This window comes from Oncorhynchus masou, chromosome 23 (assembly GCF_036934945.1).
Source record: "Oncorhynchus masou masou isolate Uvic2021 chromosome 23, UVic_Omas_1.1, whole genome shotgun sequence".
In the NCBI taxonomy this organism is placed as follows: domain Eukaryota; kingdom Metazoa; phylum Chordata; class Actinopteri; order Salmoniformes; family Salmonidae; genus Oncorhynchus; species Oncorhynchus masou.
Genome location: NC_088234.1, coordinates 59,444,106 through 59,468,153, shown reverse-complemented (window position 1 = coordinate 59,468,153; position 24,048 = coordinate 59,444,106). Strand labels below are relative to the sequence as shown.

The window sequence follows — 24,048 nt, the reverse complement described above, 5'->3', positions numbered from 1 at the left end:
ATACGACGGTCCACAGTCCGGAACCTCCAGCAATGGTCCCCAGTCCGGGGTCTTCAGCGACGAGCTGCAGTCCAGACACTCCAGCGATGATCCACGGTCTGGTTCCACAAAAGCGGAGGGATCAGTGTAAGGAGGGGGGCTGTGTCCAGAACCGGAGCCTCCCCCGAGGGTAGATGCCCACCCGGACCCTCCCCTATAGGTCGGGCCGGGAGTCCGCACCTTTGGGGGGGGGGGTACTGTCACGCCCTGACCTTAGATATCTCTGTTTTTCTATATATTTTGGTTAGGTCAGGGTGTGACTAGGGTGGTTACTCTAGTTTTTGTATGTCTATTTTGGCCTGATATGGTCCCCAATCAGAGACAGCTGTTTATCGTTGTCTCTGATTGGGGATCATATTTAGGTAGCCAATTTCCTCATTTGTGTTGTGGGATCTTGTCTATGTATACAGGATAGTTGCCTTAGTGCACATCAGTAGCTTCACGTTTCATTTGGTTGTTTGTTGTTTTGTTCAGTGAGTTTCGATTCCTTAAAATTATGTGGAACTCTACTCATGCTGCACCTTGGTCCGATCCTTACAACGATCGTGACACCAAGGGCAAATTGAACATGGAAATTGAACATTTACAAATATAGATCATAGGTATGTTCTAAATTATGTACTTTGTTTTATTTAAAGAAACAATCCCCATTTCATTCAAGATCTCCACTTTGATAAGCTACTGATATGGAAAAATATTGAATTTAGGCAATACAAAACCATAACTTTGATCTTAGGTTTCCAAATGGGCCCAAATACAACACACACTGTAGGCTGAGAGTACACCTTATTTTGGGTCCCTGGGGGACCTGTAATCACAGTCCTGTTGTAGGTTGAAATCCCTGTAATGGATCAATTAAGCAAACAGCTCTTCATAGCATCCTAACTAATTCTGTAAATACATTTGTGTCTCAAGCCACATGGAAGACATTAATGCCCAGTAATGGTCTCAGTGCTTCATTAGTCCAGTAATCAAAGGCACAAACCACCCTACAACGCCCCTGGGACCTTAAGTCATCAGATCCAATCACATTACATCTTTGTCTTTCTGGGCTGATCTCAGAGGTAGAGCCATGTTTTGCATTTCCTTCGATACTAACAAGATAAATAGTGTATTTAAGGCATGTCATTCAACTCTCTGAGGAGTTGGTTCTCTGGATATTGTCTATCTGTGACAGTCAGAGACCAGGAGAGTGTTCACAGGTAAAATTATTTCATGCCTTTGTCAAAAGAATTGTACAGTAGAATTTAATATGAATATATTTGCTGGTTGTTCCAGATACACATGACAGATTTTACTGCTACACAAGAACAGTTGCATTCAGAGGAAGTACTTATGGGGAAGGAATTCTTATCACAGATGTTGAGAGATATTTCACAAATATTTTTGTAAAAATGCTTTCTTAAGGTGTCAATTTTGCCCTGCCCTAGACAGACATCTTGACAGCAGTCAGAGGTGAGTGAGTACTACAATATAAAAAATTATCAAGTTCAATAACAGGTGTGAAGGCACACTCTGTTTTGTGATGTACCTCGGGACAAACAGGATTATTGGCAGAGAGAAAAACCTAGTTTAGCGGGCACACTGGGGGATGAAATAGTCCCCTAAATACCTCTATTAAACTCATATTGTTTTGACACATCCATCTCTAGTCCCTATGTCACCTGGATTCATGAACAGCAATGACAATGAAAAATTTAGAAAAATGGAAGAAAATCTGGACATGGCCTATATCAAAGAGTTCTGCATGTTTACACCTGGCTTTGTCCTATTGCATCCCATACAGTCAATCATTCGGCGATTAATACTTTTTGCATTGCAATTTCTTATAATAAATAGGCCTACTTATTGTCCAGCAAAAGAGGTTTCATATAACTTTCCCATTCTCTCTGTCTACAATGTATCTTATTACTGAAAATATGAATATGTAAATATTACCAATTTACACGTGTGCTTTCCAACTTCCTACTTGATTGGTTGATCAAGTGAGGTGAAGATCCTGAGGACAGCAAGATGTCAGAGCACTTGCAAAAAACGGATGTGTATTCTTATTTTAGGGGTTGCTTTAAGTTGTTTTTATGTTGACAATGCTGAATACGTGGTACCCAAGTAAGAGTCATATAAAGAAAACACAATGATTCCGAGACAAGGGACAAAAAATGACTTATTTTTTAGGTTCGCGCCTGTGCCACTGCGGCATGCCAGCTAGCTATCGAGACAGTGCATGACAGTATGCTAATCTAAACATGATTGCTAGATAGTTAGCCAGACACAAACATGCAACACTAAACGCTATGTGTATTTGAAGATTACGAAATGTATCCAGATCATATTAACAAGCTCCTAGTAGCTAACAGGTTGGCTGGCTAAATTATGATGATGACCACAGTCAGACAGTAACTTTGCTAGCTAAAGTCGCTACTGTTAAGTTACTATTAGTTCAAGCCAACGGCTAGCTGTGTAGTTAGCTATCATTAGCTGTTATAGCTGGCTAACTAGACAGCTAGTTACTTGTCTGCCGTTCGGCATGTTCTACCTAGCTAGCAGTTTATTTGGCTGCACTATAAGCAACTCTCAATGATCTGCGGGGCTAGCATGTTGTGTTATTTAATTTTGAACACTAAGTCACTGGTCTCATTGTATTTTCTAGGTATTTCACAGCATTTTATGTGAAGTTTAACAGGATATCTCTAAGTGAAATATACTGTCAGATATTCTCTCCTGCGTCGCTCAGAAATAATTCTGATATGTGAAACTCATGTCGAACGACTATGAAGAGCGAGCCACAATGATAGCCGCAGTGGAATTGCAGTAATTTGTCCCGTTTGGCGTATTCAGTACATTAACCACCCGAACGATGTAAACCTGCAGCTGCAAGCCTCTAAGCTCAGGACCTCAGACACATGGTCTCCTCCAGGATGTCACTACCGCAGACGGTGAGGGTAAGACACTATTGTGTGGATGTTTACAGGAGTGTTGGTTGCTGAGAAAGGGTTCCAGTGTGGACAGTGATGAGAATGAGGAGGAGCTCTATGCAGCAGGAAACATGGTCATAGGAAGCAAGAGTCAAGCTTCCCATGTTTACAAGGCTTTCACTGTGGGCAGTCCAGTACTACAGGTAATTGAACTAAACATGTCATATTGAGCATACACAGTTTACAAAACATTAGGAACACCTTCCTACTATTGAGTTCAAATCAAATTTTATTAGTCACGTGCCGAATACAACAGGTGTTGATTTCATTTTGTGTAGACATTACAGTGAAATGCTAAAACTAAAGAGCAGCAGTAAAAAAAATAAGAATATATACAGGGGGTGCCGGTACAGAGTCAATGTGCGGGGGCACCGGTTAGTTGAGGTAGTATGTACATGTAGGTAGAGTTCTTAAAGTTACTATGCATAGATGACAAGAGAGTGGCGGTTAGGGGGCAATGCAAATAGTCTGGGTAGCCATTTGATTAGATGTTCAGGAGTATTATGGCTTGGGGTAGAAGCCTCTTGGACCTAGACTTGGTGCTCAGGTAACGCTTGCCATGCGGTAGCCGAGAGAACAGTCTATGACTTGGGTGGCTGGAGTCTTTGACAATCTTTAGAGCCTTCCTCTGACACCGCCTGGTATAGAGGTCCTGGATGGCAGGAAGCTTATGTACTGGGCCGTTCACAGTACCCTCTGTAGTGCCTTGCGGTCGAGGCCGAGCAGTTGCCATACCAGGCAGTGATGCAACCAGTCAGGCAGGATGCTCTCGATGGTGAAGTTGTAGAACCTTTTGAGGATCTGAGGACCCATGCCAAATCTTTTCAGTCTCCTGAGGGGGAATAGGTTAGTTTGTTGGTGATGTGGACACCAATACTCAACTTTCTCCACTTCAACCCTGTCGATGAGAATGGGGGCATGCCCGGTCCTCATTTTCCTGTAGTCCACAATCACCTGTTTTATCTTGATCACGTTGAGGGAGAGGTCGTTGTCCTGGCACCACATGGCCGTGTCTCTGACCTCCTCCCTACAGGCTGTCTCATTGTTGTCGGTGATCAGGCCTACCACAGTTGTCATCGGCAAATCTAATGATGGTATTGGAGTCCTGCCTGACCGTGCAGTCATGAGTGAACAGGGAATACAGGAGGGGGCTGAGCACGAACCCCCGAGGGGCCCCTGTGTCGAGGATCAGTGTGGAGGATGTGTTGTTACCTACCCTTACCACCTGGGGGTGGTCCGTCAGGAATTCCAGAATCCAGTTGCAGAGGGTGTTTAGTCCCAGGGTCCTTAGCTTATTGATGAGCTTTGAGGGCTCTATGATGTTGAACGCTGAGATGGTATGTAAACAGCTACGAAGAATGCAGATGAGACGATGAATAGCATTCTCACATGGGTGTGCCTTTTGTACAGGTGGGAAAGGGCAGTGTGGAGTGCAATAGAGACTGCATCATCTGTGGATCTATTGGGACAGTATGCAAATTGGAGAGGGTCTAGGGTTTCTGGGATGATGGTGTTGATGCCCAGCCTTTCAAAGCACATCATGGCTACAGATGTGAGTGCTACTGGTCGGTAGTCATTTAGGCAGGTTACCTTAGTGTTCTGGGAACAGGCACTATGGTGGTCTGCTTAAAACATGTTGGTATTACGGACTCGGACAGGGAGAGGTTGAGGAATGTCAGTGAAGACACTTGCCAGTTGGTCAGCGCATGCTCGTAGTACACATCCTGATAATCCATCTGGCCCCGTGGCCTTGTGAATGTTGACCTGTCTAAAGGTCTTACTCACATTGGCTGCGGAGAGCGTGATCACACAATCATCTGGTATAGCTGGTGCTCTCATGCATGTTTCAGTGTTATTTGCCTCAAAGCGAGCGTAGAAGTAATTTAGCTTGTCAAGTAGGCTCGTGTCAATCGGCCCTGCTTCCATTTGTAGTCTATAATGATGTTGTGACGTTGTGTTAGTTAATGTGACGAGTGTTGTTCATCGAATGGTTAAAAGTTTCTAATTGCGTGATTAACTGAATCAAGCAATTAGTAACTCATTAATAATTAACAGCCGCTAATTAACCAGTTACTTCTACAATCTCGTTCTGAACGTCGATTAGTCCGTGAATCTGCATGGACCCGGGTCTCGCCAATGAGTTTGTAGCACACTAATCTTAGTTGAATATTTATTTACTAAAAAGCTAAAATGATGATAAAAGATACACATAGACAAAACACATTATAGGCTATTGATTAGAACTTAGTATAACGGGCCATCACTATGGCGCGTGTTACCTAAAATGGTGATTTCAAAGAGAGAGAGAAAAAAGAAAGTACACGAGAGAAATATACATTTGGGTGAATTTGTCAGCAATGCTATTCTAACCCGAGCCTTGCCCCAAACTGCCACTCTTATGGGTCAGAATATAATGATATAATTACGTGGGGAAGACCTCCAAGGATTCTCTGTGTGGACCATTCAGGCTGCTCGATGACGCACTTCCCCGGTGCACCTTTCTGGTCGTCCTCACGATGTCAGCGTCCTTTTGGCTTAGAAGTCTGTTCCCTCACCCTTTCTCTGGAAGGGGTCTTCTGAGGACAGACAGCTCTGTAGCTCAGAGCTCACATCATAGGGATGAAACCATTTAGATACCATAATTCGCTGGGATTGGATGCTAGGGGGTCCGGCTTGAATTCACCTGCTTAGACACAGCTACTCATCCGTAGCGTGGGTAGAAAAATATTTCTTTGTCTTCAAACTTGTTGTGTTCTGTTTAAAAAAAAACTTTTTAGACCTTTGCTGCAGCTTGGGTCACGTAGTCTTCCTTTGTAAATTCTTTACTCACAGGTTTCATACCTTTGGGTCAGAAGTGGGCGTAACCGCCTTTAGGGCAATTCTCTGGGTGTACCAAGTTAAGGGCAAGGTCTAGATTTTACTCAAATCCAATTTTAGACGACTAACTTCACATTTCACCTTTACCAAAACATTCCCTTTGATTTGGACATTTTCCACACAACGTACAATGTATAAACATCAAACATATACTAGGAAAACTCTTCACGTTACAATGTTTTCGTAATAACGTCATCTATTAACATTTAATAACAAAACAAAAATGACATACATTTTCATATTCCATCTATTGTCATGACCACCAATGTGGCTGACGGAAACCATTGTTCCAAAGTCCCTTTCTTTCATGTTTAATGTTCTGAGGCTGGTTCTCCATAGTAACTGGACAAAGGAATTTGTTTGTGGCCTGAGATTTACCAGTGGCGTGAGGGGTCATAAAACCCCCACATCTACAGACCCCTAGATCTGATGTAACAGCGCGATGTCTAAAATGTGTGCGAGCAACCATTTGATGTGTTTATGGTGTGCTGAATTTTGTGATGTACTACCTTGTGATGACTTCTTGAATTGTGATGTACTGTCAACATTGGTTAGAGAGATCCTTTTTTGAACATTTTGTCATGTCTTCCAGTCCTGGCCATCTAATTTTCTCATTAGAATCCCTTAAGTAGAACCAGCAGATATGGACAGTAATTATGTTTGTTTTACACAGTTATTGATATTCCCCAGGACCAGTCCATTGTCTTCTTAACCAATGGTAATGAGTGATTTGGCTCACTGACAGCTGACGAGAGGCTTCAGATTACAATGAAAAACGGCATCATGCAATTAACGGCCTTGGCATGTATGTGTCATTATTTTTCACATCAAAATCCACTTGACATGATTTAATTTTTGTATTTTTTTCCTGGTGAGTTACGGGAAACACTGAGTAAACCTAGGCCTACGTTGTGACGTACAGGGGAAATGACGGTGGTTTCTTGGGGGTGAATTTAGCTCATGTTGATTGGGTCCACATTTATAGACCAGAATTTTTTTAACCAGTTGTAGTTGATAAGACAAGACTGTAAGACTCCACCATTCTACAATCATGGTAAATAGGGACATGTCTTGATCCCCAACAAAAGATACTATGAGAATGCAGACTGTCTGTTTCTTTAGTGACTAGAGTCATGATTCACAAGATTATCAAACTTTTTTTCTCCAACATCACCTTGAATAGGATTTCATGAAATTAAAGGTCTTCAATGTGTGGCCCACTAAATTTGGTCTGCTGTTGGAACGCAAAAAGCACTGCACCCGAGGCTCCTCCAAGTCCTCCCGGGTACATACAGTACACAGCAAAAACCCATAATACCCACTCCCTGCTGTTTCTGATCCCTTTTGGTCGATGCTAGTGTGTAAGGAGTGTTTTGAACATGCCACTGTTTGTGTCTGTGTTCTCAGGGAACCTCTTCCTACTGTATTCAGTATGCTGCACCTTCTGGATGAGAGTGGTGTGCATACCTACAGGTGAGACTCATTAGAAATAGTCAACACAAATGTGAAACAAATTGTGGCAAAGAGAATGATGGAAAGCACCATATAAATAAACTATAATGGATGTTGAAACCTGAATGTTGGAGCTACATACTGTTGGTCCTCTTGCGCTCCTTGACTGCTCTGTTAGCTGGCTGCCGGTACCTTAATTGCTAGCCCCATTATGGCTTGTTAATTGCTCATCTCCTGTGTCTCTGGCAGGTCTGTTCGAGGCTGCCTGTGTGCAATACGTCTCTGACAGCACCATGAAAATCGTCTTCTTCAACTGCAAGCCCTCCATAGTTATATGACACTGCAGGGCATACACTCAGTCACTCCAGATGTAAGATAACATGCAAGAACAACCCCTTGTGTTAATAATGTTTAATGTTTCCTTCATGATTTTTCAGTGGTAAAAAAATGGATTATTCATGGCATAAATGGAATTTAAGAATAGAATTCTCATGGCATTAGTGATGACTCAAAGCCGAGCTACAATCCCTTAGATTGGACTTAAGTTGGTCTGACCAGGGCCAGGGATAGTTTTACAAAATGAAACATTGGTTTTCTTACCCTGTAAGCAGTCTATTGACAAGGTATCACAGCAATCTATGCTTTGGTTTTATTTCCCTGGCACTGTTTTCAAATGCTAACGTTTTAGAATTTGTGGCACAAATCCCATTCAGGTCATGGTACTGATATTAGCATTATTCATTCATCATGTCCAAATCATCCAAAACTATGTCAAATTGATTGTGACGCCCAACAAGGGCCCTTAAAGATGATTTGAATATCATGTGCAATAATGATTAATATTGGTACCATGATTTGAATGGGATTCCATGGGATGACGCATTCTCAGCATGGGTGAGCCTAGTATGTTGATATTTGTTGCATACTGTATTTGTTTTTAATAAACAGTATGTCTAAGTATTATGTATTACGATTAGTATGTCGTTTTAGTAAGTAGTAGGCAAGACAGACATGGACACTACCCATGTAACAAATAATCGAACCCTGATCCGAACTATAGCAAACGGACGTTGCCTCTTTTTGTTTGAGTGCCATCGGTCCACATTGGACTGATATAAATTGCTAGTTTGTTCTTGGGTTCGGGCTTTCCGAGTTGGGGCCTATATTTCTAGAATGTCACCTGAAAACGATACATAGAGAACATCCTTCAGGTATGGAACGGTAATGACGCTCTTCTCCGAGTTCATTTCTTATCTGACCCTTATCTAGAATTCACAGCAGAGAGAAGTTGAGAAAAAATAGACTTCTTGGATCTTAAAGTCAACAAAAATAAAGAAAACAAGTGGGAGACTACTATCTTCTGCAAGCTGCAGAGTAGGAGTACACTTTTACGTGCAGACCGTAACCACTCAGGACACCTTAAGCGGAACATATCGATGGGTCAATTCCTAAGACCTGGATGTAACTGAGCACAAAGCCATTGATATGCGCACCAGGCTCCTGCAATGTGGGTATGATTATAGTGCCATTGAACAGGGCTATACCTGTGCTAGAGACTGAACGTGGAAGCCTACTCAATGGCACTAATAGAAACCAGGACAAAATGCCCCCACGTCAGTGTTTTTCCACAGAGTGCGGTCTCGTCAAATCCATTGTATTGAAACAAAAGTGACCCAAGTCTACCAGTGTTCACAACATTGCCCCCTCTCATTGGTTTTAGCAGATTGTTATGCAAAGCATGCAGCTGCCCAAGAAGCATGACTCTTGGCCCCAGGCCCGTGTGGCCACTATGTACATTGTGACAACATGACCAATACTACAGTACTTTTCCACCCGACAACAGGTAAATTATACAAAATCCAAAGCTTCATTAATTGTAGCACCACAAATATCATATACATGCTCACGCTTCTGTGGGCTGCTTCTATTGGTCAAACTAAATGAGCATTGAAACTCCGCATCGCCGAACATAAGGCTGCTATTCGTAATATAAACACGGACTATGCTATTGCACGCCACTGTATAGAAGCCAACCATGGCTCACCTGCCTCCCTGCGCTTTGTAGCCATAGAATGCGTCCAAATTTCATCAAGAGGATGTGAACTTAAACAGGCTAAACAATGATTTTTCAATGTCTTCGTTTATATAATGTTGCCTTGATTTTTTGGGGGAGTGTCTCTGGATTCACAGACACCCAAATATCACTTATGCTTATTTTGACACCCAGATTTCTGATGACCTCATCACCAGGCCTCCACTCATGGACTTACTCACCCAGCATCTTCAGCATGGCTGCACTCAGGTGAGTTTATACCAGGCGTTTTCAGTTCTGTCCCTGGAGTGCCACAGAGCGCAGGATTTCAGTCAGATACCCAAATAGATTATTAATATGATATAAATGGGGTGCCTGCTGTCCCACAGGATCTTACAGTTGTAGTCAAACATTCATGCTCAAAAGCTTATGTCTCATTTACAACAACCACACCATTGACCATAATTAGCCACCTTTCTGCTGTCTTCTGACCCATGTCTGTAGCCGGTTCCACTCCCCTGGCATGGCGGCACCTTCCTTGGCAACGGCGCAGTTTAACGTGATACCACTCATGTCCCCCAGAGGGCACAGCTTCCTGCCCTCGCCCAACAGCACTGCCAACGAGTCTGTGCTTGTTCCAGAGATGAAGCCCATGGTGCCTGATCTATGCACTGAGCAGCTGTGGAGTGAGATGGCCTCCTCCCACAGGCCAGTGTCTGATATTCACCTCTGCACCGCTGGCTACAGTGGTGTCATGGATCCTGCTCTGTGGTCTAGTTGGCTGACCCACTCTTGTTAGATGTTACTGTAGACATGTCTACATTGCTTTTGTCTAATAAACCTGGGTCAATGTCCCATTTATTTTTATTGCAATATGTTTAATGGTAACAGCAGATTATAAGTGATATTTTCAAAAGATCTACAATTTTTATCCATTCAATGGTGGATTTTTGTTTTGTAAAACTTTCCATGTTGTGACAAATGATGGAAACTTTTTTGATCATTTGACAAATCATTTTGAAGTTATGCGCGGGAAAAAAATCTAACAATGTTCAGCTGTTTTTATCGACACAAGAAAGTTAAATGGAAACACCACAGTATGCAATTTTCCCATTTTTTTTCTGTGCAAATTTTCTAAATGTCAACAAACAATCTCTTGCCAAGTTGTTGGAAATATAGCTTGTGTTAACAATATGTTTTTAAATGCTGAAAATATTTGTATTAGTTGTGATAAATAATTAGTATGTCCTGAACATATTGTAATATCATTTCCATGGAAGCCATTGTAGGGCATACTGTGAAATGTGTAGGAGAATTCAATGAAATAGATCTTTGTTGTCCCTGTAGGCCACTTCATGAAAATACATGTGTATATACACACAGTAAATACCCATTGACATCGGGAAGATTTAAAAGCATTGAAAAATGCCATAGATGTATAAAATATACAGTAAATATCTGGCTTGTACAGTAAATATCTGGCTTCTACAGTAAATATCTGGCTGCTGTAGTTATGGTCTACGTCTGTGAGATGGGTTAACAACACTCTGCTTCTGCAGGGAGCTGAGCTACCAGGCCTCCAAGGTGTTCAGCTTTCTGTGTCCTGTAGCTTTCTTTGTCCTGTAGCTTTCTGTGTCCTGAATTGCTCTAGAATGTAGAGCTGAAATGGTTGAGTTCCTCCAACTTGGCACTTATCATCTTGATTGTGTCTATACATCCTGGGTAGCTGATATAAATGTTCTGTTTGTCCCTCCTCCCTTTCTGTTGGCCAGGTGGCAGTGATCTCCCCTGTATCAGAGCTGAGAGACTCCACCAAGCACCACGAGCCCTCCTGTCTGGGTGACTACATCTTCCAAGTCTGTTCCCTACATCCACGCCCTCGGAGACCCCTTCAGCAGCAGTGTCACCCTGGTGTGTGCGTGTATTGATATGTGTGAAAGGGGGAGGGTATAATGAGTGTGTGAGTGTGGACCTCAAGGGGTAAATGTTTCTTGAATGGACGCTAATTAATACATTTTTATGTATTGTAACATAGAAAAGCTCTGCTTGTGTATAGAACAGAACTGCGCACCAGAGGCATGTTGGTATGTTTACTGGGTCTAATAAGGTCACAGCTCTCTAGGTCGACATTGTTACCTGCAAGGGGTAGTTTTGTCAAGACCGGTGAAGACATGCCATTCAGCCAAGTGAACTTCTCTCCCAGACCTGTCAGTCATTTCCATGCCCTTCTGAGCAAACCACTTTTAACAGATGTTTTTGAAAAGATTTGTAAATATCAAAGTCCAATTGAGTAGGTTCTAAAACATGTCATATTGATTAGATATTTATCCCCTGATATCTTAATATATGTACAATTATTCAGAAATAGAGTGTTGAGTGTTGAATGACATGTTGAATGACATGTAGATCTCAAATGATCCATATCTCTGTTTGTCTGTTTAGTTTTTTTTTGTAGGAGCTAAGCAATGGCACAATGCTGAGGACAACTAGCCCTGAAATTGCTACCTCGGGGCTGGGTAAGGTTAACACGACAATGTGCAAAACCAATGTGTGTGGCGAGATTGGGCATTGGCTTCGATGTCACACAGCTGAGTCATCCAGCGTTGATGGCCTGAAAATTGGGTTTAAGTGCTCCCAACCTCCTGCTGTCACATTGACGTAAACCTAAGGGGATCCCACCATTCCTCGCTCGTACCTACACACTCACTTTCTCTTAAACTCAGAACCCCTCATTTTTATATTCTAATTTGTTATTTAGCCCCCTCTACCCAAATGTCTATTGGCATCCCTACCCCACACAGTGTCATATCTCCTGGCTCGCCACATGGCACACACACACACACACAAGCATACACACACACACACACACAAGCACACACACACACACAAGCATACACACACACACACACACACACACACACACACACACACACACACACACACACACACACACACACAAGCATACACACACACACACACACACACAAGCATACACACACACACACAAGCATACACACACACACACACACACACACACACAAGCATACACACACACACACACACACACACACAAGCATACACACACACACACACAAGCATACAAACACACACACACCAAACATACAAACATATACAAACACACACACACACCAAGCATACTCACACACCAAGCATACTTGCACACCAAGCACACGCATGCACGCACACACACCAAACACACGCATGCACGCACACACACAAAACACACGCAAAACACACACACACACACCAAGCATACGCACACACCAAGCATACGCACACACCAAGCATACGCATACACACACACACACCAAGCATACTCACACACCAAGCATACTCACACACCAAACACACACACACAAAGCATACACACACACACACACACACACACACACACACACACACACACACACACACACACACACACACACACAAACCAAACATATACACACCAAGCATACACTCACACACCAAGCATACTCACACACCAAGCATACTCACACACCAAGCATACGCACACACCAAGCATACGCACACACCAAGCATACGCATACTCACACACCAAGCATACTCACACACCAAGCACACTCACACACACAAAGCATACATACACACACACACACAAAGCATACACACACACCAAGCATACTGACACACCAAGCACACTCACACACACACAAAAACAAAGCATACACACAAAGCATACACACACACAAAGCATATACACACACGCAAAGCATACACACACACACACCAAGCATACACACTCACACACACACACACACACACAAACAAAGCATACACACACACTCACAAGCATCCACACACACAAGCATGCACACACACACACACAAGCATGCACACACATACAAACACACACACACAGCATATACGCACACAAGGATACATACACACGCATACAAGCATGCATACACGCATACACATACAAGCATACACACACACGCATACAAGCATACACACACACGCATACACAGGGTAGCCTAGTGGTTAGCAGGGTAGCCTAGTGGTTAGAGCGTTGGACTAGTAAGCGAAAGGTTGCAAGTTCAAATCCCCAAGCTGACAAGGTACAAATCTGTCGTTCTGCCCCTGAACAGGCAGTTAACCCACTGTTCCTAGGCCGTCATTGAAAATAAGAATTTGTTCTTAACTGACTTGCCTAGTAAAATAAAAAATAAAAAATACAAGCATACACTCACACACACACAAGCATACACACACACACACACGCACACACACAAAAACAAAGCATACACACGCACACAGAAACAAAGCATACACAAAAACAGAGCATACAAAGCATACACAAAAACAAAGCATACAAAGCATACACACATACAAGCATACACACACACACACACACACAAAGGAATGCACACCCACACACGCATGCACACACAAGCATACGCACACAAGCATACACACACACAGAGCATACACTCACGTGCACACACACAAAGCATGTGCGTGCGCTCACACAATGCATACACACACCCGCACGCATACACTCATGTGCACGCACACACACACACAAAAACAAAGCACACAAGCATACACACACAAGCATACACACACAAAAACAAAGCACACAAGCATACACACACAAAGCATACAAAGCATACACACACACACACAAAGCATATACACACACAAGCATGCGCACACACAAAACATGCGCGCGCTCACACAATGCATCCGCACACATATCCTCATGCGCACGCGCATTCACAAAGCATACATACGAACACACACAAAGCATGCACACAAATCACGCACGCACAAAGCATGCATGCACACACATTCCACTCTCTGGATAAGGCATTACGAGGACATCACCACAGCAGCTTCTCCACGCCAAGCAGTTCTGGGTGCTGTTTGTTATTGCGGCATTTCCATGCCTTAATTTAGCCTAAAACTTGTGATTAGTCACTGGAGCGTGGATTATCCAGCTCAGTTGGGGGGACAAGGGATGCCCTGGAACATGATGTTGATGAGGTTGGAAAGGAGGTATTGGGGTATAGATGATGGAGAGATGATTCTGCTCTGTTTCTATCCTTGTTTTCAGTGGCATAATGACTGTAGTGCTGGTATATAATGGAAGTCAGTGTTCAGGTATGTTATTGCTATAACGTAAGACCATTTGTCAGTCGGTGGTTTATATTAACCTTGGTTCCTTCCTGGTTGACGTCTTTACTCCATCTAGTAATGGGGTTAAATGCACTAAAAGGGTGACAAAAAGGGTGACAAAAAGGGTGTCTAAGGATGGGTCATTTTTGTTTGGTAATTTACTTTGTGTCTATGACAACCTATACTGAAACAGTGACTGATTCACACACTTTTCCAGTGGTGACTTCTGAGCCTCTGCTGATGCAGCGTTATCCACCAGAACATGCATGTACTGTAAAACATGCTATGGGTCATCTTTCTACCCAGCTGTATTCAAGCTTAATGGCCTATCATTTTACACTGTAATTGAGGAAATGGAGCACCCGGGGTGTAGTGGTATTTGCCTTTCAACCCTAATTGGCTTTTTGTGTGGTTTTTTAAAGGTATTTGGCTTCGTTTAGACGTGAACCTCCTAGTCTTTGGTCCTCTCATCTTTTGTGTTGTGAAGCCATTACCAATTACCGCATAGTGTTGTTCATTAGTGCCTAATTGATCCCAATGCCGGGACTTCTCAGTGTAATGAAATGGCATTTCTCCTTCTCTGCCATGACCTTTTGGAGTTTGATGTCCAATTAAAGATTACGGTGGAGTTAATTACCTGTCTGATTGGGTGGACCTGGGAGATGGCACGGACACTAATCACTGTGGGGTCTGGAGCCTTCGATTCCTATGTGTGAATTCACTGTGGGGTCTGTAGCCCTCATCCAACAGTATGTGTGTGAATTCACTGTGGGGTCTGGAGCCCTCGATTCCTGTGTGTGAGAATTCACTGTGGGGTCTGGAGCCCTCGATTCCAACAGTATGTGTGTGAATTCTGTAAGAAGTTGGCAACACTTCTTACAACACATATTCAATAATGCCTGAATCCTAATTTGAGATTATCATGCTTAACTGTGCAGACTTTGGGTAATTTGATGTCAATGGAACTTCAATTACACACAATAAATATAGATTTATTATTTGCAGGTGCTGGAGTTGTAGGTCAATTTGTGAAAAATGTAAAGGAAAACACCCCGTAGGCCATGCTGTACGTGGAAGTCGTTAATGCCACCAGTTCCTGTGACTTTCAAGCTCTGAATCCAGACAGACTAAAAGAAGGTAGCGGTGAGGTCAACTTCTGGGCGAATTATTTTTTCTCTTTCTGTAATGCGAAACAGGATTACAGAAATATGTTGAGTTCGTAAACACAGGTAACTTACAAAATAAAGGAAACACTTGAGTAAGTGAGGGCTACAAAGTATATTGAAAGCAGGTGCTTCCACACAGGTGTGGTTCCCGAAGTAATTAAGCAATTAAAAAATCCCATCATGCTTAGGGTCATGTATAAAATGCCCAGTTGCCCATTATTTTAGCTACCATGGCTAGATGAGACCTGTGACTTTGAAAGAGGGATCTCAAAGGAGCACAGGGGTTTCATTTTTTTGTTTATTTTATTTAACCTTTATTTAAAGTGTGTGTGTCTGTCAGTCACCATATCTCAACTCAACTGAACACCTATGGGAGATCCTGGAGTGGTGCCTGAGATAGCGTTTTCCACCACCATCAACAAAACACAAAATTAGTAATTTTCTTGTGGAAGTATGATGTTGCATCCGTCCAATAGTTCCAGACACATGTAGAATCTATGCCAAGGCACATTGAAGCTGTTCTGGGGCCTCCTGGTGGCCCAATGCCCTATAAGACACTTTATGTTGGTGTTTCCTTTATTTTGGCAGTTAACAGTAGTTCACTACTTTGCTTAATGTTTTTATTTGAAATTATGTTCCAAGTGCCAGATAATTATTTATTGATGTATACATAAAGAAGAAAAAAAGAAAAAAAGCTAATGACGTAGTGAAGATGACTAAGGTTGATAAATAACCTATAGTGCTTCTTTTTTTTAAATCTGTTTGTCCTGTGCATTATCCATTCATGTGGAATGTGAGTGGCGTTAAGAAAGCCATGGGCTGAAGTGAAGTAACGCTGTACTGTAGCATGGAATCCTGGCAGGGGTCATGGCCCAGGGTCGGGAGTGGGCAGTTGAGATCGGGAGGAGTTGTGTAGAGTTCACTCTCTGGCTGAGAGCTGTTACTTAATAAGAAAGGAAGTGCAAGTGGAGGTCATCAGGAAATGGTTGATTCAGACCAGGCCGAAATATTGGTCCTTCACCTTTTGTGCGTTTTTGTGTGTGTGTGTAATATAATACACCAGGACTGGGATGACAGTGCTCAGACTACCAAAGACAGATGGTGTTCGGCAATGTGTGTGTGGTGCTGTGAGTCTAAAGTCTACCGAAACCTCTGGTTGTGAACAGTCTTCCTCTTCTACCCCTGCCCTGCAGCTGGACCCCTTTGCCCCGCTCTTCCCCCCACATCCCAGCCCTGTATGTGCTGAAGATGGACGAGGAGCGCGGGGGGGGGGGGAGACAACGACGATCACTGCTGGGCCTCCTGCAACAGCTGGCCAGGTACTGGATGTTCTGTGTCTTCACAATCAGAAACCCAGAAATCTTGTTTAATTGCATCAGATGTTCGATTAGGTTCTGGGTGGAGATGTAAACTCAGCAAAATAAGGAACGCCCCTTTTTCAGGATCCAAAGATAATTCGTAAAAATCCAAATAACTTCACAGATCTTCATTGTAAAGCGTTTAAACACTGTTTCCCCATGCTTGTTAATTGAACCATAAACAATTAATGAACATGCACCTGTGGAACGGTCATTAAGACACTAACAGATTACAGACGGTAGGCAATTAAGGTCCCAGTTATGACAACTTAGGACACTAGAGGCCTTTCTACTGACTCTGAAAAACACCAAAAGAAAGATGCCCAGGGTCCCTGCTCATCTGGGCAAACGTGCCTCAGGCATGCTGCAAGGAGGCATGAGGACTGCAGATGTGGCCAGGGCAATAAATTGCAATGTCCGTACTGTGAGACGCCTAAGACAGAGCTACAGGGAGACAGGACAGACAGCTGATTGTCCTCGCAGTGGCAGACCACGTGTAAAAACACCTGCACAGGATCGGTACATCCGAACATCACACTTGCTGGACTTGTACAGGATAGCAACAACAACTGCCCGAGTTACACCAGGAACGCACAATCCCCCCATCAATGCTCAGACTGTCCGCAATTGGCTGAGAGAGGCTGGACTGAGGGCTTGTAAGCCTGTTGTAAGGCAGGTCCTCACCAGACATCACCGGCAACAACGTCGCCTATGGGTACAAACCCACCGTTGCTGGACCAGACAGGACTGGCAAAAAATGCTTTTCACTGACGAGTCGCGGTTTTGTCTCGCCAGGGGTGATGGTCGGATTCGCGTTTATCGTTGAAGGAATGAGCGTTACACCGAGGCCTGTACTCTGGAGCGGGATCGATTTGGAGGTGGAGGGTCATAGCATCATCGGACTGAGCTTGTTGTCATTGCAGGCAATCTCAACTCTGTGCGTTACAGGGAAGACATCCTCCTCCCTCATGTGGTACCCTTCCTGCAGGCTCATCCTGACATGACCCTCCAGAATGCCAATGCCACCAGCCATACTGCTCGTTCTGTGCGTGATTTCCTGTAAGACAGGAATGTCAGTGTTCTGCCATGGCCAGCGAAGAGCCCAGATCTCAATCTCATTGAGCACATCTGGGACCTGTTGGATCGGAGGGTGAGGGCTAGGGCCATTCCCCCCAGAAATGTCCGGGAACTTGCAGGTGCCTTGGTGGAAGAGTGGGGTAACATCTCACAGCAAGAACTGGTAAACCTGGTGCAGTCCATGAGGAGGAGATGTACTGCAGTACTTAATACAGCTGGTGGCCACACCAGATACTGACTGTTACCTTTGATTTTGGCCCCCCCTTTGTTCAGGGACACATTATTCAATTTATGTTAGTCACATCTCTGTGGAACTTGTTCAGTTGTTAAATCTTATGTTCATACAAATATTTACACACCATATTACCATCCCATTGTTACATGTGTCTGTCCACGAGTGATAAACTCTCAAATGACCTTTTGAATGGCTGACGCAATCTAAAGCAGGTCACAGGTACATCTGTTTTAATAAAGCTTTTAAATTCAGAACAAGCACAACAATTTCATAAAGGTGTTAAACATTTAAATGAAAAAAGTATGCCTGATGAATCACTGCTCAATGAAACAAAATGAATATGGTCTCGTAAAACGTTTGTATTAACAGGATTAAAAAATGGCATTAAAAGGTTTCAAGTATGTCAAGTGGCCTCGTCAGCAGTCCCACTGATATTAAAAGAAGGGCTGAAGTGGTAGAATCAACCGGCACTTGAATTGCTTAGCCGTTATTTGGGCCTTGTTTAGTGTCCTGGTCATCTAGTGTTACCAGGCTGGTCGACACAACAGTTAGTGCTTCAGTCGATATAGTACCACAGTATGAGTCATTATACCCATAACAGGGAAATGGTTCCAAACCTTTTTCCACCATTCATTTTTCCTATAGAGGATTTTAGAAACACTTAAAATAAGGGCTGTGTTTCGTGTAGGCTTACCCTGGTGTGACGTTTTGATAACCATGTAAATCCCTCTAGGACAAGGTGACTTTTATTTTATTATACCCCCCAAAACGAAATGCTAATTAGCTGCTAATGTGGCTATCATAAAGAACTACAAATACCACGATGATTATGGACGAGTGCGTAATTTATGCAAAGGTTGGAATCTCAGGATTAACTCATGTTAGCAAAATGTAGTAATCGATACATTTGCTAAATTTATTTTAAATGGACAATTCTGTGAACTGTCTTGTGCAAGTTTTACATTGACACAACCTGTTGGTAAAGGTGTCAACTTGAGATGACCTTCAGGGATTTGTAGAGGGATTTACATGGTTATCAAAACGTCACACCAGGGTAAACCTACACAAAACACAGCCCTTATTTTAAGTGTTTCCAAAATCCCCTATAGGAAAAAAGAATGGTGGAAAAAAGATTGGAACCATTTCCCTGTTTGACCTCTTAAGTTTTATGGCTTTTTTTATTATTATTTTACCTTTATTTTACTAGGCAAGTCAGTTAAGAATAAATTCTTATTTTCAATGACGGCCTAGGAACAGTGGGTTAACTGCCTGTTCAGGGGCAGAACGACAGATTTGTACCTTGTCAGCTCGGGGGTTTGAACCACTAGGACCACCACTAGGGTTTGAACCACTAGAACCACCACTCTAACCACTAGGCTACCCTGCCGCCCCGGTTCTTATGACCCCTCCACTGTGGGGCTCTATTCCTTATTTTTTTTCATTGTCATTGCTATACATACTGTATAAAGACTTACAGTAGCTAAACTAAAGCACAAACCAATCTGGAAACCTGGCTAGGCCTGTATGGCAATGACGTCACAACAGCTAACCCAGCCTTCCAAACTTGATAACTGCCTGGTACTCAGCACTCTATTGTCCCTCTAATCACTCTGACATCAATGCAAATGTTTTAGAAAAATCAAATCAAACACTTCATGAGAGCCCATGAACCCATGTTTATTGATATTTCTATAGGCTATGCAATTGCATGAGAAAGATTTAATGGCTTCTCTAAAAAGGATCCCATCAGCTTTCTATAGGCTCGGCCTACTATGTTTATTTCTCAACTTTTCCTCATTTGAAGCACATTGCTTCTCTTTACAACAGGAGCCTACCTGGCTGGCATGAAAATAAACCACCGGAGTCGCTTCTCCATTCGCTATTTAAGTGAGTAGATGACGTTTCTTCCCCGTGCCCCTGTTCTGAGACAGGTGCATGATAAATGTCCATTCTTAATCAAAACTAATTGATTTAGTATATGTAAAGACAACATTAAATTAAGAATAGTCTGATGGGTGACAATACTATCACTTGTAAATGATGCCCAACATGTGCAGTAAGGCAAGAAACAACTTTTTTCAAATCCTGATTAGAGTTGCATCATGGGGCCTTAGAATGTATTCAAAATCAAAACATAGAACAACTAAAGTTGCATTAATAACTCTAAATGAAGCATATAGGAGGACCTGTTTCTCTATTAACCGCTTAGCACAGAATAGGTGCTTGTGCGTGCGTACTTGGAAATCGTTTGGAGCAAATATCCTTTCTATTTTATTCAGCTATGTTCAATTGTATTCTTCATACTATAAACTAATGTAAAAACACCATGGAATAATAAGCAAATCTTGTCTGCTAAATGAACTAGTGTAGCCCACAGCCATTTGGCATCGCCAGATCAGGGCCTAACATAAGGACAACTCAGAGATTGCTATTCTGTTCTTCTGAAATAGACTACATTTTCTTTATCATGTTTCTTTAGACCCGTCTAAAATAAAGGATTTATTGTGATTGTGTATGCCACATTAAATAGATATATTGGACTTTTAAAAATGTAGATGTTCCAAAGGTCTGCATCAGTGGCTTGTAGGCTGTGTGGAAGCCAGGAGATGCTAAACATGTTTATGTTAATTAACGGTCAAATACTGGCTTGCTATGTTGTTGAGCTGGCTGTGTAGGTGGTTCATGATGAGGATTGAGCTGCTTGGGTATAAAAAGTGTTGCTAATTATTGTTTATTAATGGGGATCTGCAGCTGAAGAAGTATCAATCTGTACTTTTGCTCTCCCTGATGGACACTGAAAAAAATTGGTTTTGAAAGGATGGTCTGACTCCGAGTGATAAGGACAGATGTCTGTTGTCATGGTCACAGTCTGTAGTCGCAGAGACTGTTGTGACCATTTGAATGACTGTCTCTGTGGTTCCTCCCTCTACTGCAGCCCAGATGCTGCGCCCATGCTTCCTGAGGGCGGCACCTCCGTGTGTTCAGCTGGCTCAGCAGCTATCTGGATGGTGAGGAGGTAGCACCTACCTGCCCGGCATCTGTGAGAGGGCCAAACTACTGGTGCTGGTATGCTTTCATCATCATCATTGTTTATTCTCATACACTGTGTCCATCTTTGCCTCATGATGACAAGGGAAGGAAATATACGGAGCCATATATATCGCTCTGGAAATGTGTAGAATATACTTCCCCCCCCCAAGACATTATGTATGTGTGAGTTTAGAGTTGTCTTGCAATATCATCATCTCCAGTAGGGGGTGCCACTGACAACTGAAAACCCTGCAAGGGAATAAACTTTTACATCAGGGATCATCAACTATGTTCAGCCATGGGACAATTTATTTTATGTTTATCTTGAGCGGATGGTCAGGGGGCCAAAACATAAATACTAATCATTTGTAGAATGCAAATTGACCTGGCTTACATTTGTATACAATCACATATCTCTGTATTATGCGTGGGAAAACATTTTAACAGATTTTCAAAATTAAAATCCCTTGGAGCTGATTTGCTGTTGTTCAAAAAAATAATATATATACATTCTTATTGCTGCTAGTTGGAGAATCCTGATTTCCTCCTTGGTGTGAGGAAAGTAGACATCACCTTCGGCTTGGTTAGCGACAGCACAGCAAGAGGACCTCACAATCTGACTGACATGGTACATAAATACTGTTTTGACAATAAGAAGTTTCTGGATATTTTGAGTGACCAACATCAAATCATCCTCCCTGGCTTGGTTGGCAGTCCCTAGTCCCAGTGGAGCCAATGGTAGGTCAGGCTCTAATAGGATCTCCCTGTTAAAAGGGGTCATCAAGCAATGACACGCATGCTCTGTTTAAATGTCAAATGGCTATGATATAACGCTTCATGCTAGGGAGAGAGGGAAACATTTGTCTTGTGTGTAAAGACAGAGGGATGTATGTGTGAGTAAGACTGTGTGCACGTGTGAAAGCGCACGCTTGTATTTGTGTGTGTGTGTGTGTGTGTGTGTCTGTGTACTCCACTATAATTAAGCCCTGGTCGGATGGAGGGCTGAATCAGGTGGGTGGGGTGGAGGAGACTGTGCTGATGACCAGGCCTTGTGTGTCTCCTCCCATCAGGCTAAGTGAGGTGACTCATGTCACTGCTGAGAGACTGACAGCCTGTCATGCAATTACAGAATCTATTTACCCCATCACTGTCTCTCACTTTCTCTCCCTCTCACTCCCCATCTCTCGGACTGTGTCTCTCAACAGACCAGACGCTGACGTTTGTTTCTCTGTCTGCCTCTTTCTCTCCCTCCCTCTCAGAGCTACGCCCTGTACATGAATGAAAATGGCAATGGCACTTCAGTTGATGTTTTGAAGTATCTAGCCAAGCTTTCCAGGTGTGTTTCTCTGTGTGTCTGATTAATGAACAGTGTGCCCCCAAGATGACGAACAACCATCCCTGTGACATGCCTTACACATTGCCCACATGCCTCCGACATGCATGTCACTGAAGAGGTTGAAAGGCGTTTGTACCATGTTGTCTCCTTCCTCGAGTTCATTTGGCCGTTGTTATGATGTATTTAGCATCATGTGACACAAAATGCATCATACGATGATGATTTCTGTATTTTGAAAGTTATGTATCTTAAACTTGATTGCTGACATGCAAAACATTTTTGGACAATATCAACAATGGACGAATGAAACAAATACCAAAAGATAATTTTTGGGTGGAACTTTCCTTTAAGTCTCCAAATAAATATTATTTGGCATTTTGGAAAGAAGTATGCATTCTGGTGATGATTGTGAGGCTGAAAGGCCTCTTGGCTTCTTTTGACGTTCCCCTGTTTTCTCTGATGACCCATTTCACACTTCCTGTTCTGTGACAACTGACCCACAGCCCTCACGTGGCATCTCTCATCTCGCTCTCACAGGCCAGAAGAAAACTAATTGCAGCAGCTTTGAGGTAAAAACTTACCTGCAACACATTTAGCCTGAATCAGTTCCTTCTTAGACTCTTGATTCCCCATAAATGCACAAGAAGGGTTCACTCGCTTTATGTCCCACTAGTAATAGTAACAACTACGAAATACACTCTTGTCCCAAGGTTTTAACCATGCTTATCCAAATTAAGACTTCATTTTCACTGTCAACTATACACATTTGCAATCCCTGTTTCTTTTCCAGACATAGTAGTAGCAGCCTGATGCTCCAAATGAAAGTTTGGCTGAAAAGATTGTTGTTTGGCTAACATCAGCAGGTAAGACTCTACATTAGGCCAAGACTCTCCCACAGCCTGTCTAATGTTGCTATGTTAAAGACACGTTGCTAGTGTGAGACTCTGTTACATTTATGTTATGTGTTTAGGTTTCACATTGAAAGACCTTGAATCCATGCTCTTTGGTGTGGCTCTGCCCATCTGCCTGTTGATTGGGTGAAAGGACCTCACCAAGAAAGCACTCAAAGTTACCGTGGCCAGAGGCAAAGCTGTACGTGGGAGTTTGGGGGGTTATTGGATAGTTTGGGCTTCATCTTTACAACCTTGTGGACTTGTAGTTAATGTTTGTCTGTTTTGTGTGTGTGCGGTCCGGGGCTGATGCTGGAGGCTCCAGCCACCGTAGAGGCAGACGTTAAGGAGGTTGGTATGAGTGATCTGAACCAGGATGTGATTGGTCTCATCTGGGGCCAGGAGCTGCATGTCCAGG

General features: G+C 42.9%; 1 protein-coding gene across 1 annotated transcript in view; it reads left to right on the top strand.

Moving 5' to 3' along the window:
* The first annotated feature begins 7,080 nt into the window (after positions 1-7,080).
* anapc1 (anaphase promoting complex subunit 1) overlaps positions 7,081-24,048 on the top strand; it is a 39,947-nt gene continuing 22,979 nt past the window's right edge. The window contains 17 exon segments of the mRNA XM_064930913.1: positions 7,081-7,137; positions 7,139-7,176; positions 7,299-7,343; positions 7,345-7,364; positions 7,593-7,676; positions 7,679-7,713; positions 9,064-9,134; positions 9,571-9,645; positions 9,880-10,083; positions 10,935-10,980; positions 11,148-11,231; positions 11,831-11,891; positions 16,936-17,023; positions 21,310-21,382; positions 23,543-23,603; positions 23,711-23,833; positions 23,917-24,048. The exon segment at positions 23,917-24,048 is cut by the window's right edge and continues 91 nt beyond it. Coding sequence (XP_064786985.1) covers positions 7,081-7,137; positions 7,139-7,176; positions 7,299-7,343; positions 7,345-7,364; positions 7,593-7,676; positions 7,679-7,713; positions 9,064-9,134; positions 9,571-9,645; positions 9,880-10,083; positions 10,935-10,980; positions 11,148-11,231; positions 11,831-11,891; positions 16,936-17,023; positions 21,310-21,382; positions 23,543-23,603; positions 23,711-23,833; positions 23,917-24,048 — 1,297 coding nt within the window.